This window comes from Callithrix jacchus, chromosome 11 (assembly GCF_049354715.1).
Source record: "Callithrix jacchus isolate 240 chromosome 11, calJac240_pri, whole genome shotgun sequence".
NCBI classification, from domain to species: domain Eukaryota; kingdom Metazoa; phylum Chordata; class Mammalia; order Primates; family Cebidae; genus Callithrix; species Callithrix jacchus.
This window is the reverse complement of record NC_133512.1, coordinates 114,123,286-114,141,149: the sequence shown is the minus strand read 5'-3', so window position 1 is coordinate 114,141,149 and position 17,864 is coordinate 114,123,286. Positions and strand designations below refer to the sequence as shown.

The 17,864-nt window shown below is 40.5% G+C and overlaps 1 protein-coding gene and 1 non-coding gene across 2 annotated transcripts in view; one reads left to right on the top strand and one right to left on the bottom strand.

Annotated features, from left to right (window-relative positions):
* Nucleotides 1-16,073, bottom strand: part of LOC100412273 (MICOS complex subunit MIC19) — a 300,089-nt gene extending 284,016 nt beyond the window's left edge. The window contains exons 1-3 of the mRNA XM_009003051.5: nt 15,990-16,073; nt 14,868-15,176; nt 3,185-3,272 (exon numbers count right to left, since the gene is read on the bottom strand). Coding sequence (XP_009001299.5) covers nt 3,185-3,272; nt 14,868-15,176; nt 15,990-16,073 — 481 coding nt within the window. The remainder of the gene's footprint in view (nt 1-3,184; nt 3,273-14,867; nt 15,177-15,989) is intronic.
* LOC118143953 (U6 spliceosomal RNA) lies at nt 15,833-15,936 on the top strand. Its single transcript, XR_004728433.2, has one exon. It is a non-coding gene; the product is annotated as a U6 spliceosomal RNA (small nuclear RNA).
* Nucleotides 16,074-17,864: the final 1,791 nt, after the last annotated feature.

Sequence of the window (17,864 nt, the reverse complement as noted above, 5' to 3'; positions counted from 1 at the left end):
AGCCATACACCCTATAGGCACTCATAGAAAACCTACTGACCCATGCTCACTCTCTCAGTGTAACAAAACAACCAAGAAAGAAAACATTTTCTCTTTTTCCACTCACTATTTGAGAGCCAATATGGGGAAAAGCTGGCATAACCAACAACCACTTATAGACAACGGGTTCCTTCCTTAGTTCAAGCGGAACATCACTAAAAGCAGCTCCTTCATTCCAACTAGTTTCTGTCATGTCCTTCCTGAAACAACACGTCATTCATATTAAAATAAGACAAAGTGGTTAACAGCATTTGCTCTGGAGTCAGACAAACTTGAATGTAACTCTCATCTCCATTGCTCACCAGCTGTGTGACTCTGGACAAGATAATCACTTCAAGTCTCAGTTTCCTTCTACGTAAAATGGGTTACCACATGTCCTTCTTCAGAGGGTTACAAGGATAAAATGAGATATGACATATACAGGATTTAGCAGAGTACGTACCATATAATAAATTTTATTTAAGTGTCATCTATCATTATTTCAGTGCTACTGAACCATCATCATCATCACACTAACTCTTTAACACAGGAGGTAGGAAAAAAAATCTACCTACAACAAATCATACTTTAAAACAAAATCTTCAATGTATCCATATATCATCATGCTTTTTTTAACACCAAGAAAATGTTTTAATTAAACTACAGAAACAAGTTATAGCACAGAATATTCATAAGTAAAAACGTACACCATGTCATAAGTACTTTCAAAGTTACTCCACATCATAAGTACTTACAAAGTTACAAACCATTTGCTTCCTTAACATTTTCTGTATTTTAAGTTCATACATGTAGATATGATCAGATTCACCATTTTGAGGAAGCAGCAGCAGCCAAGGTGTATCTATGGTCAGCTAGATGTGCTCACTGTACGTGCTGGTATCTACAGGCAAGGCCCGGGTGAGCAGAAGTGCAGTTGTCTGGAAATTTAATAAACTGGACAGCCATTTGTTTGTGTACGACAAGGCACCTTCTTCAGCCGAAATATTTGATAAGCTTAATTTCAGTATCTTATAGATTTCTTTTATACTATGTTTCTACTTTCCTTATAGTCCTGTTGTACATGTTATTTATCTGCCCAAAAAAATCAGATCTTTTTCCTATTTTTGCATCCTCTCAAAATACCTGGCTTACTTATTTGCATAATAGAAACATTCAATAAATGTCACCTGAATTAAATGTATAGAACTCTCCAGAATGAACAAAAGTGGCTACCTTTAAAGTGGATAATGAGATTTGCCCTTAAATTAATTCAACAAACAATAATAAGCGCTTACTAAGAAGCAGGTACGGTATCCTAGGGAGCTGAGAATTCAGCTGTGAACAAACAGATGAGGAACAAGGTCCCTGGAGCTTGTCTTCTAGTGAAGATAGCAGTCACAGTGAATAAGTAGAGGAAGGGTGATGGTAGATGATGAATAATGTGATGATGTGGGGACGGCAGACAGTGACCAGTAGTGATATCTGATGGAAGCCCAGGCAAGCAGCTCAGACTACATTCTATGTACCATGGAGAGCCACCACTGAGACATGACTTCACCTGATTTGCTCTTCTTCAAAAGATTGTGATGACTTCTGTGTGCACAGGACAGCAGGGAAGAGTGAAAGCAAGGGGCCAGTTAAGAGACTTCTGCAGAAGACAATGGATGTCTATCTGGCTTGGAGCTGTAGCAGAGGAGATGGATGCAAAAGCAGCATATTTAGACATGCTTTAAAGATGGAGTTGACAAGACTAGCTAACAGTCTGATGTAAGGAGTAAGGAAAAAAGAAAACAAGAATGAATCTCCCATTGGGGACTTTACTACCTGGGCCATTTACCGGGAAAGACGGAGAGGAAAAGCAAGTATGGGGGTGAAAATAAAGGTTGATTTGGAATATGTCAAGTTAAGGAATCTGTACGGGGAGATTTCAAGTAGGCAGCTGTCTATTATAATGCCTGGAATTTCAGGGAAAGGTCAGGGCTAGAGATATAATTTTGGGAGTTACAGGCATCTAGATAATAATCTCAAAACCATAAATTGGGACAAGATTACTTCACAGAAATCAACAAAGAAGCCTGGACTGAGGATTGCAAGTAGGGTGGAAGGAAAACCAAGAGTGTGGTCCAGAAGCCCAAGAAAGGGTTTCTAACAAGGAAAGCGTGCTCCCTTTCTCTCTAGTGTTAATGAACTGTGAATCCTTTTCAACTCTCCTACTAAACAAGAAGCTTCAAAGGGGCAAGAACCATTTCATATTCATCTTGGTACCCTCTGCTCTAAACATATCAGAAGCTCAATTCATGTTTACCGACTTAATGTTATTAAGGGGTTGGGGGTCACAATTGGCCCAAGTAAATGGCATTTGGGCAGGATCTCATCTTTCTCAATTTCACAATCTATAGCCAGATTTGCCCCTTTCTATAAATACAGAAAAATCTCACTTAGTCCAAAATTAATCATCCCAATTATTTTCTTGTTGTCATTTCACGATAAATAGCCTAAGTATCCATCAACTGGGCAGTATCAACAACAGTGCTGGACACACAGCTGGTGCTTAGTAAATACCAGATAAACAGACAAGTGTGGCAGGAGAGAGAAAAGGGAGAAGAAACAGCATTAAGTCTCTCCAGCAGGACCTACAGATAAAATGAGGCTTAATAATTCTTTATGGATTTCATTTAACACCATATTTCTATCAATAACTAAGACTGACTGTGACAAACTAAATCTTTTATAAACTTAGGAGACATTTATTAGAAGATAAAATCATTTAAAATACTTCACAACTTGAAAATAACAAATCAATATTTTCTAAGTTCAATTTTTTTAATAAATATTTATTCCTAAGTCTCTAATATCCCTATAGGCAATCCATTGTATACAAAAAGATATGAAGCAGCTTTCCAAAGCCTAGTAAAGGATTCAGGAAATCTCAACCCAGGGATTCAGGGATGAGAAAACAAAATTTTCAAAGACTGTTTGAAAATAGATTCATTCTTAGCACAAAACATTTTAAAAGAAACCCCAATAACTGATTTCTAATATTCCTTATAAAAAGCTAAACATCCAGATAACAAAAGACAGAATACCAGAGAGCTTGACTATTGAGTCAACTTTTTCCACTTAGAATTTTTCTCCTAAAAACCCTAATATTAAAATTCAGGAATACCTGAGGCACCATAAGCACCAGAATACCGCTGAGACTTCGAGCCAGATGGAGAGGATTCCTTCATTCGATCAATCACATTTTCCGAAAGCTGGAAAAGCAACATCAAAATAAAATCAATCATAAAAGGGCAAGAACGAAACCGGTCCCACATCCAGGTAATTTAGTCATCCACATCCATACATATAACAAATGGCCTAAAGAAATTAAGCTGAATCTAACAGCCATAAGACGAGAAGTAAGAATAATTTTAAGATTTCAAGATGCACCCCGCAGCACTACTCCTTTATTTTTATAATGCACCGCTAATTGCTCATTATAAATAACTACACTCTTCACTTTATACTGTGCACAAAATTGTTATCTTTGTGGAAATGTATGCTATCTAAACTACAACTTTACCCCAATCCTAAAAACTTATTTATGCATTAATGGGCCTTAGCTCCTTCCCTCCCTCTAGTCCCGAAGGAAAATGTTCCTTCCCCCTTCCTTCCCTCCCTCCTGTTCAAAGCTAACCACATATAATCGCCCTTTCAACAGATTTCATTATTCATCAACTATGTGCCAGAAACTAGACTAGACTCTGAGTATTCAAAGTTATCAAGTGCTTAAAGCATAACAGAATAAACAGACAACCGTAAGGCATTTAAATAGAACATGAAGGGTGGCACCTGAGTGAGTCAGCATGTAATCAAAGTATACAGAAAGCATGATGGGCAGCACAAGGAGCCAGGCTTTGAAGGCAGGGCTGGAGCAGAGGATTAGGGAAGATTTACAAGGTAAGGATGAGTAAAAGGAAGAGATTCAGTAAGATAAAAGTGCTCCTGGGTGAGAAAAATCACACTGAAGTACGGAGGAGAACCAGAATTTGCCACCGTTATTTCGACATCCAAGTGGAGATATCAAGTAGGCAGCTGGCAATAAAGCAGAGGCTCTGAGGAACACCCAGACCTGCAGATTTGAGAGTCATCATTCCCACGGTTACTAACATGTCATCCTTTCTAATTTTCTTTATAGCACTGACCACTATCTGATACTTGCTTGTTTACCATCTGCCTTTCACTAGAAAGAAAGCTCCATGAAAGCAAGGATTTGGCTGTCCTATCACTATATTCCCAGAGCCTCAAAGCCTAGTTAACTGAATGAATGAATGCTAAATGAACAAATGAAACGATATGAATAAATGGCAAGAAGTGGAGAGGGGGCATAGTGAAAGAGAAGGTGGGGAGGGAAGGTAGAGATCTGATATTGAAGATTCTGAGTGGACTCTTCAGTTGAAACAGTTTAAACTTGATCCTGAGGGTACCTGGGCATTACTGAAGGATTTTAAGCAGGGGAATGGCATGATCAGATTTACACTTTAGGAATCACTCTGGCTACAGTGTAGAGAACAGATTGGAGGGGACAAGCACAGAAGCAGGATCCCTGAAGGAGGCTAAAGGACCAATTAAGAAGCTATTAAGCATATGTCCACACAAAGACTTGCACAGAAATGTTCATAGCAGCATTATTCATAAGAGCAGGGGTTGAAACAAACACATGTCTATCTATGGTCAATGGATAAACAAAATCTCACATATCCATACAACCGAATACAATTCAGCAATAAAGAGCAGTGAAGTTCTGAGATATGCTACAATACAGACAGACCTAAAACTCATTAAGCTAAGTGAAAGAAGCAAACACAAGGGCCACATATTGAATGATTCTATTTATATGAAACATCCAGAAAAAGCATCGCTCTAGAGTAGGTAAGTAGTTGCCTAAAGCTGGGGTGGGAATAGGGATTAACTATAAAGGGGCATAATATATCTTATTGGAGTGAGAAAAATATTCTAAAATTGGATTGTAGTGATGTTTGCACAACTCGGTAAATTTATCAAGTGTTGATACTCAGGAGGCTGAGGAGGGAGGATTGCCTGAGCCCAGGAGTTCGAGGCTGCAATGAGCCGTGATGATGCCACTGCACTCCAGCTTGGGCAACAGAGCAACACTCTACCTAAAAAAAAAAAGTGTTGGAATGTAAACTTAAAATAGGTGAATTTCATGGCATGTAAATTACTCTACAACAATTTACTTTAATAAGCTTTTTTAAAAAAAAAAAAGCTATTATGGTAATCCGGGGAAGAACACACTTAAAAGGCATTTAGGATTTAAAATAGCTAACATTCACTGAGTGCTTATTATGTGCTGGGTGCTACACTAAGCTAAGCACTTCACTATTTACTCCTTAACAGGCCTATGAGTTAGATATTTTTCTTATCTCTATTTTATAGGTAAGGAAAAACTGAAGCACAGCCAGATTAAATAACTTGCCTTGGATCAGATACTTTATCAGTAGCACAGGAAGGATTCAAACCCAAAAAGTCCGAGTCTCAAGATCCCACTCAAACATCCCTCAGCATCACCATGCAGTGCAGAGGTCATCAGGGAAGACCCCAGGATTTCCATTTCAAGTAACTGGGAGATCCTCCTCCTGTCTCAAGAGTCTTCCCATTTCCACTTCCTGAACCCACCACTTTCTGGCTTTTACCCTCAGTGCAGCAGTGAATATCCTCTGATAGAAATCACCAATGACCAAACAAATAACTTCTGATATTTATGTAAATAAATATTTTATATTTATAAAATGCCCTATTTATATGACTTCCCTTTAGCATCTAACACCTCTGGTCACTCCCCTCTTCCGGAAAGCTCTCCCTTAACTTTTCTGACATCCTGCTGTCCTGGTTCTCCTAGGAGTCTGGTCACATCTTACCACTTTTGCAGCTTCCCCTCTCCTGCCTACCCTTCAATGCTCAAGGGCCCAACATTCTGTCTTTTGCCCTTATTCTCTCTTTTTTTTTTTTTTGAGATGAAGTTTCACTCTTGTTACCCAGGCTGGAGTGCAATGGTCCCACCACAGCTCACCACGACCTCCGCCTCCCGAGTTCAAGAGATTCTCCTGCCTCAGCCTCCCGAACAGCTGGGATTACAGGCACGCGCCAATTCTCTTTTCATTCTATGTGCTCTTGTACTGGTACTTTCATCCAATCTCCTGATTTCTAACTGCTGTTGAAAAACTAATAAATTCTATTAATAAATGCATTAGCTCAAGCCTAAGACCTAAATCCCAGAAGCCCGGTCTCCACACTGAATTGCCTTATGAACACCTTCCTTCTGGCAGATCAGAAGCACCTCACACCCAAAGTGTCCAAAATTGAACTCATGTTAGCCAATCTCTTCTTTCTCTGGCTTCCCTTACCTCATTAATGACACCACCAATACCCAGCTTCCTATTTCAAACATAGGACTGTTGTCAACTCTTCTCATTCTTAGCCATGATGTCATCAATCCCTAAATACTTAATGAATTCATCTCCTCTCATCCCATTTCTCCTGCCCTAATTCCTGATATTATCTACCTAAAATGCAAATGTGATAATGGTAACTCCCTGCCTCAAATTCTTCAATAGCTACCATCTATTTACAGAAAAATTCAAATTCTTTGTAAAGCATTCCAGAATTCATCATCTGGTGATGGTCTAACTCTCCAACCTCAAGTTCTGGTTTTTTCCTTAATATTTCATACCCTGTTCTACACCTATCTCTTTGCCTTTACACATGCCTACATTGCCTTCTCTCCTGGCCCCTTGGGAGGGAGTCACTTTTCAAGACCCAGTCTAACTAACATCCAAGCCTTCACTGACCAAACCAGTTCCCCACTCCATTCCAACCCTGCCTACCTAAAGCTACTATTCCTTGTGCCCACTGTTCCTTTTTCAAACCTCCAATATTGTCTCAATGAAAGAACAGGTACTGGCCTTTCCACATTCACCTTTCTGCCTTTCCACTAGATTGCAAGCTCCTATAAACGCAGTCATTCATTCAACAAACATCTCCCAGGCCAGGCACTAATCAAGGCCCTGTGATACATCAGTGAACTAAACAGTCTACACCTGAACAGTTACTTTTATCTCAGGGTCCAAACCAGAATGGAAGTGAGATGGAAAAGGGAAGGACTGCAGATCAAATGCTGTGTACGCGCTCTGAAGGAAAAAACTACAACTCCCTTCTTGAAAGATAAGTAAGTGCCAAGGACTTTCTATTTGAAAATGCCAGGGCCAGCTGCATCTAACAACTGACAGCCACTGGGAATGTTGCTGAAATTCTGCGAAGCTAAGATACATCCTAGAAAACTCCCTGTAAGACTGACTCAATTTACACCTGAGAAAAAAAGAGACTCTGAGTACCATTCAGTTACTGGCAGCATCCAGACCAGAAGCAGTCATTCCCAATCTCTAGTCCAATGCTCTACTATTAAATAACACACTCCTTCAATCTCATGCATGTAATAAAAACACATCACTTCCTCTTAAAGGGAAAAAATGAGCTTTCATTTTTAGAATCTTAAAGCTATTTTAACTGACATATAATACATATAAAGCTCAAAAATCAAGTGTTAGCTATAAGCTTGCATCTGAAAAGTTACTATTTTCATCTGATAAAATGAAAATAACATTTACTCTCAGAGATTTTGTGGAGGGATTATAGTCTTTTGCACCATAAACTATAATTGGCTACACAAATATTTGGTAAAGCTATTACCCGTATAGCTCCAGCCACAGGGACTTTTTATTTCATTTTGTTTCATTCTTATCTACTGGGTCTGAGCTTGTACTGATTCCTTCTCTATACAGTATATGAGGACTAGGCCTACAGCTATTACAGGCAGCAGCTGCCAAAGTCCTGGTATGGGTATAGAAGGTGCTCATTTTTCTCTATCTATGCTCTCTGTGTAGTAGAAGTAGAATGTCTCTTTCAACCTAATCACTAATTTCTTGTTAACTTTTGTATCTTTTTGAGGCTTCTCTGATGCTCCAAGTTGCTACTTAATGTCAAATTCTCATGTCAATTCAAAACATTTCCCAGTGGGGTCTTTGGTTATAGTTCAGTAACTTACAAGCATGCTCCAAAGGAGTATCTACTAAACCTGTTGCAGAGTTGATAAACATATTGTAGGGCTGCCATATTGAGAGTCAACCTTTCTCTTGTTCTTACAATCATTCAACAACTGTATCCTTAGGCCCTTCCAAAGCAGCACTCATGACCATCTACAGTTGCAGCTCTGCCAACTCCAAGCACTATTACCCTCTCCCCAGTCTGCTCATAGCAATGTAGATATGAGGCAAGTCTCGCTGTGTTATCATCTGTATCTACAGTTAATGCTCTCTGAGCTAACCTTCCCATTGCAATAATTAAGTTCAGACCTGCACACTCACCTGATCTCTGTGAACAGGGGTACTCACTGGTGAGGCAGCTGAGAAGCTTTAGAGATGCTGGCCAGTTATACACATCATATGTAGCTGTAGAACAATTTGTCTTTGTGATGAAAACTGACCCAAAATGGGGGCCAATGGCACAACATAAGCTTCTGCAAGACCTGGGTAAGCAGCCTCTGTGTAAGAAGTATCTTCTTCAGGAAACACATCTTTTCCTCAACAGGACACTTGTTTTAGAAAAGTCTTTTCCTATACACTAACCTACACTTACTGTACTTGCTTTCCAGACACCTCTGGAATCTGCATCAAGGGAAATACCAAGGGCAATTTACGGAAACTATTTATAGTAAAGAATAGTGAAATAACCCACACACACTGATACTGGAAATTACACCCTGAGGTCCACAGACTGAGTAGTCCATGGGTCAATTCCTCAACTGTATACAAAACTGTCTGCTTACTGCACGGTCCTGGGCAGAGTCCACAGCTTACAGATCCACAATGGTCTATGAACTGAAATGCCCATTCCAATGTAAGGGGCAATCAAGAGAAGCAGGTTTGCCAATATTCAGCCCACTGAACTTGACTGTCCACCCTATTCTCTAATGCTCCTAAAGACAAATTTAAGCAAACAGAGTTTGCCAAGTCTAAATGCGCCCCACAGAGGGGGAAAGGACACGTGTTGTGTCAGAATACAGAAAAAACTTGGCCTTTTAATTATATTATACTGATGAGGTTTGTTTTATAATTTTTACATATTTCAAAAAAAGCATATAAAACTGTGCCTATCTGGCAGAGGTGGGAGGATTTTTTTTATTCGGCACTTGTATTGCTGAGAATACTGTATTGCTGAGAATACTGGGGCACCAATGCACCCCACAGAGGGGGAAAGGACACGTGTCGTCTCCTACAGTCTTCCCATTCATCTTTTCCTACCTACCTTGTTTGGTCTTATCCAAAATTAGTGCCAGACACACCACCTACCAATCCAGAAGACAGAATTTTCTCAGAAACAGGAGACTGAGTGAGATGGACAAAAAGAAAGTATTTCTACTCCCAGGGAACAGAGTAAAAAAAGAACAACTCTTCAGTGGCCCTTCTAAGAGGTAGTTACGAGCCACATGAGACAGACAAATCAGCCTCCGCCCCCATAACAGTTTGTCTATCTTCTTCCAGATGTGTCCTAGCAAAATGATTCAAGAACTCAGATCTATTTTTCTCTCTTGATCCTCCTTCCACTTAGCATAGGCCATTTTCTTTGTTGAGTATTAATTTCCTTTACAATTACCTTTTTAAGACATAGGCTCTAAAAACTGCCATTATTATTTGGAAGAAATTAGTCCCAAATACTTAAGTTAAAGGGGGAGAGGGAACCCATACACATGTTAATAGATACATATGAAATATGTAATGCTTAGCTTATGTTTGTAACTTGTGTTTCTTTACATTTGTCATTAGTAGAAACCATAATCTCTATCTTTATAAAATCCTAGACAACTTAAGATGGTACTCAGCCCAAGAGCTTCATAGACTCTAAAGCTGGAAGGAGCTAATCATCTTCTACTTAATGAAATTATTTGTACAACATTCTTCAACACTCCGAATGGCTGACAGAATTTGTAGTCTCTGATAACACACTCTCTTCAGAATCCTCAATCATATCCCATATTAAGTAATCTCTTCGTTTAGGGTCTCAACTGCCAACACTTCCCAAAGCATGAGTTATGTTCCATATTAAGTATCCATACTGCCATAACTGGCTCCTGTGAATTTCAGCTTGCCACTTTAAGGCCCAGCTGCAGACATTCGTTTATGTCTGGAAAGCATGATAAATATATCTTTGAAAATGATACTCATTGAAGTTGGCATTTGCTCCTGAGTTCACTCACAGCTTTGATGTTTCAGATAAACTTGCAAAAGACTGAGTTGTAAGCATGCTTCCCAAGAAGGCACGGCAGGTGCTCACAAAAACCCTATCAAGCACATGTAATATGAGTAATGAAAATGCTTGGTCTTTCCATCTCTAGAAATGTATTTTAGCCTTGAGAAGAGGGCAAGGCACAAGAGTGACCTTTCATCCAATTCATATGAGCAGTTTCAGATTCAAAGTTGGAATAAGGTGTAAAAATATGGGTTGTTTTTACGGAAGAGGGAAGAAAAGCTATCAATTGCTAAGGACAAAGGGAAATAACAAGACCGTATAAATACCATGAAAAATAACACTTGGTATGTGAGAAGAAACTTTAAACTTAAAATTTGAGGTAAGTCCTTTCATTGCTATTAAGGACCTCAACAATAGAGAAACACAATCTGTTAATAAATTCAGCCAGGCGTGTTGTCTCACGCCTGTAATCCCAACATTTTGGGAGGCTGAGACGGGCAGATCACTTGAGGTCAGGAATTCGAGACCAGCCTGGCCAACGTGGTGAAAACCCCCGTCCCGCCACTAAACATACAAAAGAAATTAGCAGGGCATGGTGGCACATGCCTATAATCCCAGCTACTCAGGAGGCTGAAGCAGGAGAATTACTTGAACCCGGGAGGCGGAGGTTACAGCAAGCTGAGATTGCGTCACTGCCCCCAGTCTGGGCAATAGACAAGACTTGTCCCAAATAAATAAATAAATAAATATTCAACGTAGTTACCAAAAGCCTTATGTTGTTCACTAAATGTTACTCTTTAAACATTAAGATAAATGATGACTGGGCCTCGCTGAGTGGCACATGCCTGTAGTCCCAGAGGGTGAGGCAGAAGGATAGCTTGAGCCCAGGACCAGCTTGGGCAACATACGGAGGAGACTCTAATCCAAAAAAAGCTCATAATTGCCAACATATTTATATTAAGGGAATGAACCCAAGTCATTATATTAAAAAAAATGAAGATGAAATTATAGATGCTTCTTGGTTTACAACCAGTTTCACTGAAGGTAATGCCATAAGTTGAGGTTACTGAACGCTTGTCACTTTCCCACCTAGGTCAAAAAATCCTAATAGCCAACCATCTGTACTACCTTTAACAGCATAACAGAACACCGAATTCGCTTTCCAGCAGAGACTGACTGCTGAATTATTAGTAAGCTTGGTAAACTTTCAGTCCTTACAACCAATGACATAAATGCTGACTGGGCAAAGTTGGAAAGTTTTCTTCAGCCAAGCTGAACTAACCCAACTGCAGTTCAAAACTGAAGTTTGGTGCCTCATCAGCACCATGTTCTCACCAACTGAGCTAAAAACAATGGCTAACGTACATACTGAGAATGCGGTTTCTTATCCTTCCCCATGTCTCAGAAGGAAACATGACTGTTTCAAGCCAAGAAAAATATAAAGAACTAAAACCCATCTACAACAGTCTTAGACCAAAAAAAACACACCCTCATTTAGGGCAGAATGCAAGACTCCCATTTCCCAGTCCACACCCCTTTAGGTACACCTATGGGAGCACAACAGGCTCCTATTTTTATTAACATTTTAAGTTCACAAAAGTTCATGTATCCATTCTTTTGAACAGCTCTAATAACAGTTACTACTCAGAAGTGCAAACACTGGCAAAGTACTAGATACTGCGCTAGATACATACATTACATCAAATTCTGAAAGCAGGCTGCTTTATCCGGAAATACTGACTACAGAAACATAATGAAGTGACTTACCCAGAACCACATGGCTAGTGAGAGGCGGAGCTGGAAACCAACCCAGGTCTCCTTGGTTCCAAGGCACACGCTCTTTCCACTACATGGCACAGCACTTTCAAAGAACCTTATAACTTTGGATGTGAAAGGAACCCTATCATAATAATGGCTGCCTTTTTAATGAAAATCTACAATGTGCCAGGTGCTTTACATACCTTGTCTCATCTTCTTAACACAATCTATCAAGGGAAATGATAGTATTATGCTTTATGGATAAGGAAATAATAAGAGAAGTCAATTATCCAAGGTCACAGGCTAATAAATACCTAACCTGTGATTTAAACTGATATCTGCTTAATTCAAGCCAGGAAAATATTAAGATCAACTGAAAACATCTACAGAAAACCTAGACAAAAATCACACAGGCAATCAGGTTAAATATTAAATAAATATCTAACCTGAGATTTAAACTGAGGTCTGTTTAATTTCAAGTTGGCACTCTTTTGATCATGAGCTCAAAGAAATCAGAACAACCTCTGTGTACTCAATACTTAAGGATGTCACCTCTAGAAGAAACTGCAATGGGCTAAGTATGGTTACAAGAAACTTAAGAGAGCCACCAGACTCACAGGATTTCAGGACTGGAAAATATCAGAGATCTGAGAGATGTACTTAACCCCATTATTTTGCAGATGAGAAAACTGACGTTCAGAGAGATTGCAAAACATTCATGTGAAAGGTGGATCTGAAGCAATGGAGACCAGAGCAAGGGCATTCCAGGTGAAGGGTATATTCTGCAGAAAAGCACAGAGGTCAGGATGAGCATGCTTGAACTACAGCAACATAGACAAAACGTACTATATGAGGAAGCAAAGAAATGAAGAATGCTGTCAAGTTATATGGCCAAAGGACAGTTTCTTTTTAAAAAACAAATATTAAAAAGGTGTTTTAGACAATTTTTCCATTTTAATAGAATTCATATCCCTACTGTCAGTTATTCCATCCAATCTTATCTAATTCTTAATATGAACCTCTGTGCTGTGGCCACATTCTCTTTCAATTTTGTTTGCTGTTAGCACTGTGTCTGTACTAAAGCATGAGAATACGGATTTATCATTTTTTCTTTTTTTTTTCGTTTTGAGACAGAGGCTGGAGTGCATTGGCGCAGTCTCAGCTCACTACAAGCTCCACCTCCCAGGTTCAAGCAATTCTCTGTCTCAGCCTCCCAAGTAGCTGGGACTACAGGTGCACGCCACCACACCCAGCTAATTTTTTGTATTTTTAGTAGAGATGGGGTTTCATCATCTTGGCCAGGTTGGTCTTGAACTCCTGACCTCGTGATCCACCTGCCTCAGTCTCCCAAACTGCTGGCACTACAGGAATGAGCCACCACACCCCGCCCCGGATTTATACATTTTTTTCTAACAAGGTCTTCTCACCCAAAACTTATTTTGCTTTGCCTTTTAATTATGTTTCACCCTGAGTGGCATACCGAAGGCCGAATGGCAAGAGTCTTAAAATCTCTGCATAAAACCTAGAGTTTACAATAACTTTTTACACCAGAGAGTAGTAACTGAACCATAATAACTCAAAGAATGCAGCCTCACATAGTTTATTACAAAATGTAGTACTACCATTCATGAGTACGATATAAAGAAATGCTGGTCACAGACCAAAAACTGAGTTCAACAGTCTGAGTTTCTATAAAGAAAAGTTTAATAAATTCTTCTCAAGGTAACAGTTTCAGAAGAAAAGTTTTTTAAACATTTTAAATATTTAAGAAGTTTTATTTCCGGGTAACAACTGTCAAAAATAATTTACAAATGTAATTTATGCTGGTCGATAACAGAAAAGAAATATATGAAGTATTATAAAACTTTCTGAAGTCAAAATTGCTTTATTTACTAGGTTCAGGCATCATACGTCCAAAAACGTGAGGCTCCAAATTCAGGCGCAGCGGAGAGAGCGTTAATGAAGTTAGTTGCTGGTATTACGACACGCTAGAGAAAAACCAAGTTTTCAGTTTATGGATCCGGTGCATGCAGAGGGCATTAAAACAAAGTTCTCGACAATGTTGGTCAGAAATGACTAGATTAATTCTACTGATCTGAAAAACTGCAAACCTATCTCAGCCCCTAGCAGACTGGCAGACACTAGTCCTGAAGCAACTGGGCCTAGTCCAAAACTTCGGCGCGGCAGGTCACAGAGGAAGCGCCTGGGAAAGAGGAGATATCAAGTGAAAGTGAAGCAGGGAGAAGCCAGAAGCCACCCCAGGCAGGCCAGAAAAGACTGTGGGGGTGGGAGGGTGGGATCACCGCGGGTGGGAGTGGGAGGAGGGGGTATTATCCGAGGGAGAGCACTAAATAACACAAAGCAAATAAAGGCGTTCCTTAAGATGCCAATTCACCCTGGGAGACAGGGTGTGGGCAGTGGAAAAGCAGGATTTGGGTCCTGAACCCAGGAGGAGACCCATTTCACAGACAGGTACACTGAGGCATGCGTTTCAAATAAAGTCCTGCAGCCAGTGAGCAGCACAGTTAAGAGCAGACTGAGTCCTTGCAGGGTCTAATTCAACCTGGCACCCCCCGCTCGCAGCAGTGCCTAACATCTGGCACACAAACGAGAACTAACTCTGAATGAATCTCCCACGTCTTGAAACTCTGGATTTCTTCCCAGACACCTGGACTTCTGGCCGTACGACACTGAGGGCCAGGACGGGAGAAACCAGGCTGAGCGGGTCCCGGGAAGATGGGGTATGAGTGCAAGCACTGGCCCTCCGCCCGTCCACGGGCACTCACCCGGATGCCCTTCACCACGGTGATGTTCTCATTCTCGTCCGCCTCGAAGGTGACTCGGCGGGTGCTGCCGGTCCCACCCATGGCTCCGGTTCCTGCCCCCCCACAGACACCTAGCGCGGAACCACGAGCACTCTGGGGCCCCCGCGCCCACAAGCGCGTGGAGGGGCCTAGATTCTTTTCCCGCACAGCGGGAGCAAGGCCACGACCCCAGAAGCAAGGAGAAGGCGCCGGTCCTGAGCTCCCGCCTCCTCCGGTCACGCGCCACAACAAAAACGCCTCGGGTTGGTCGAAGATGCGAACTTCCCGCCTCTGTTCGGCAAGGACGCCCGGATTGGTTCACCCAACCCGGATGCTATGGCAACAGGTGGTGTTTGACAAGCTTTCCCCGGAGTCCCTGGGCGTAGTGGGAACTGTGGTCTCGATCTGGCGCGATGAATGCTGGGACATTCTCTACCCGCTCCTGAACGCGCAAAGGGAGCATGGCGTTCTGGGAGTTGTAGTCTTGAATCCCCAGAGACGTCTAACTGGGCAACTTTTTGAAAACGTGATTCTAGAAATTTAGGCCACTGAGTTCAGAGACACAATCTGTCTCTCGAAGGGACCCAGAGTTTAATGAGAAAGATGCATGTTCCTAATGAAGCCATTCCTAGATTTCTATACACAAACTCCTGGCTCAAATCTTAGTGTTTCATTACAGTCATGGGGTCACTTAATGAAGACTACTTCTGAGAAATGCCTGGTTAGGTGTCTTTGTGGTTGCACAAACATCATAGGGTGTACTTACGCAAACCCAGATGGTGTAGCGTGCTACACACCTGGGCCACTGGGTATAATCTATTGCTCCTAGGCAACAAAGATGTACAGCATGTCACTGTACTAAATACTGCAGGCCGTTGCAACAAAGTGGTATTTGTGTATTCAGATATATCTAAACATAGAAAATGTACAGTAAAAACAGTATAAAAGTGCTTGCTTTGACAACACATCTACAACAATTTGAATACTACAGAGATTAGCCTTGCCCCTGCGCAAGGATGACACACAAATTCTTAAAGGGTTCTATTAAAAAAAAAAAAAAAAAAAACAAAGATAAAAAATGGTACATTTCTATAGGGTGCTTACCATGAGTGGAGCTTTCAGGACTGGAAGTTGCCCCGGGTGAGTCAATGAGTTAAGTGGTGAGTTGAATGTGAAGGCCTGGGACATGACTATATGGTACTATGCCTTTTATCAACACTATGCACGTAGACAATGCTAAATTTATTTTCAAATATTTTTATTCTTCAAGAAAAAACCTTAGCTTACTGTAACTTTTTAAATTTATAAACTCATTTTTTAACTTTTTGAGTCTTTAATAACACTTAGCTTAAAACACAAACACTATATAGTTGTACAAAAATATTTCTTTATATACTTATTCTATAAATTTTTTCTATTTTTAAAACTATTTATTTTTTACTTTTTCAACATTTTTGTTAAAAATTAAGACATAAGTCCAGGCGTGGTGCCTCACACCTGTAATCCTAGCACTTTGGGAGGCCGAGGCCGGCAGATCACTTGAGATCAGGAGTTCAAGACCAACAAGGTGAACTCCCCCCACCCCTCTCTCTATTAAAAATACAAAAAATTAGCTGGACGTGATGGCAGGCACCTGTAATTCCCGCTACTTGGAAGGCTGAGGCAGGAGAATCGTTTGAATCCAGGAGGTGAAGGTTGCAGTGAGCAGAGATTGTGTCATTGCACTCCAGCTTGGACAACAAGAGCCAAACTTCATCTCCAAAAAAAAAAAAAAAAAAAAAATTAAGAAACAAACACACGCATTAGCCTAGACCTACACAGAGACATGATCATCAATATCACTGTCTTCTTCTTTCACATCTTGTCCCACTGAAAGGTCTTTGGAGGCAGTAACTCGTAAGAAGCTGTCTCCTGTGATAACAATGCCTTCTGTAATACCTTCTGAAGGACCGCCTGAGGCTGTTTTACAATTAACTTTTTTTTTTTTTTTTTTTTTTTTTGAGACGGAGTTTCGCTCTTGTTACCCAGGCTGGAGTGCAATGGCGCGATCTCGGCTCACCGCAACCTCCGCTTCCTGGGTTCAGGCAATTCTCCTGCCTCAGCCTCCTGAGTAGCTGGGATTACAGGCATGCGCCACCATGCCCAGCTAATTTTTTGTATCTTTAGTAGAGACGGGGTTTCACCATGTTGACCAGGATGGTCTCGATCTGCCGACCTCGTGATCCACTCGCCTCGGCCTCCCAAAGTGCTGGGATTACAGGCGTGAGCCACCGCGCCCGGCCCAACTTTTTTTTATAAGTAGAAAGAATGCACTTTAACCTAACGATAAAAAGCATAGTATAGTAAATACTAGGCGACAGGACTTCTTCAGCTCCATTGTAATCTTAGGATTCCGCCGCCACATATGAGGTTCTTCATTGACTGAAACACTGTTACGCAGCACCTGAATGACTGTAGTTTAGTCTTAGCCATAAAAATGAAAGTATATTTGCTCTATGTCCCTTATCTCATGAACTATGTATCTGTGATTTTTTTTCTTTTTGTAAAGTAAAATTGTAAGTACTATGGTTTTCAAACCTATGAGAAAATACATTTATTCAGAGAATAAATTTTTTGCACCAAGTGCGCAGAGGATTCACTTTCCACTTTTGTGTCTCCTTCTATAACTATTTCAGTTACATAAGTTAGGCCACAGTAGGGTTAGGCAGAGAAAAGCTAAGTGATGGCCAAAGACGTCATGAATTAGTGGAGGAATTAAAACTACATCAGAGGTGTTGAGATAATCTATTGTGGAAAGTCTCTAATAATAGTTCAACATTTCACTTATACAAGACCAGTAAATAGTTTTCAGGTTATCCATGTACATATTTATTTTTTGCTAAACACACTGTTACACTAAGTTTAGCCATATGACCTTAGTTTTACAGAGGCAGATGATTCTCAGTAGAAATTAGGTTAATGATGGTACTATTCTTCAAT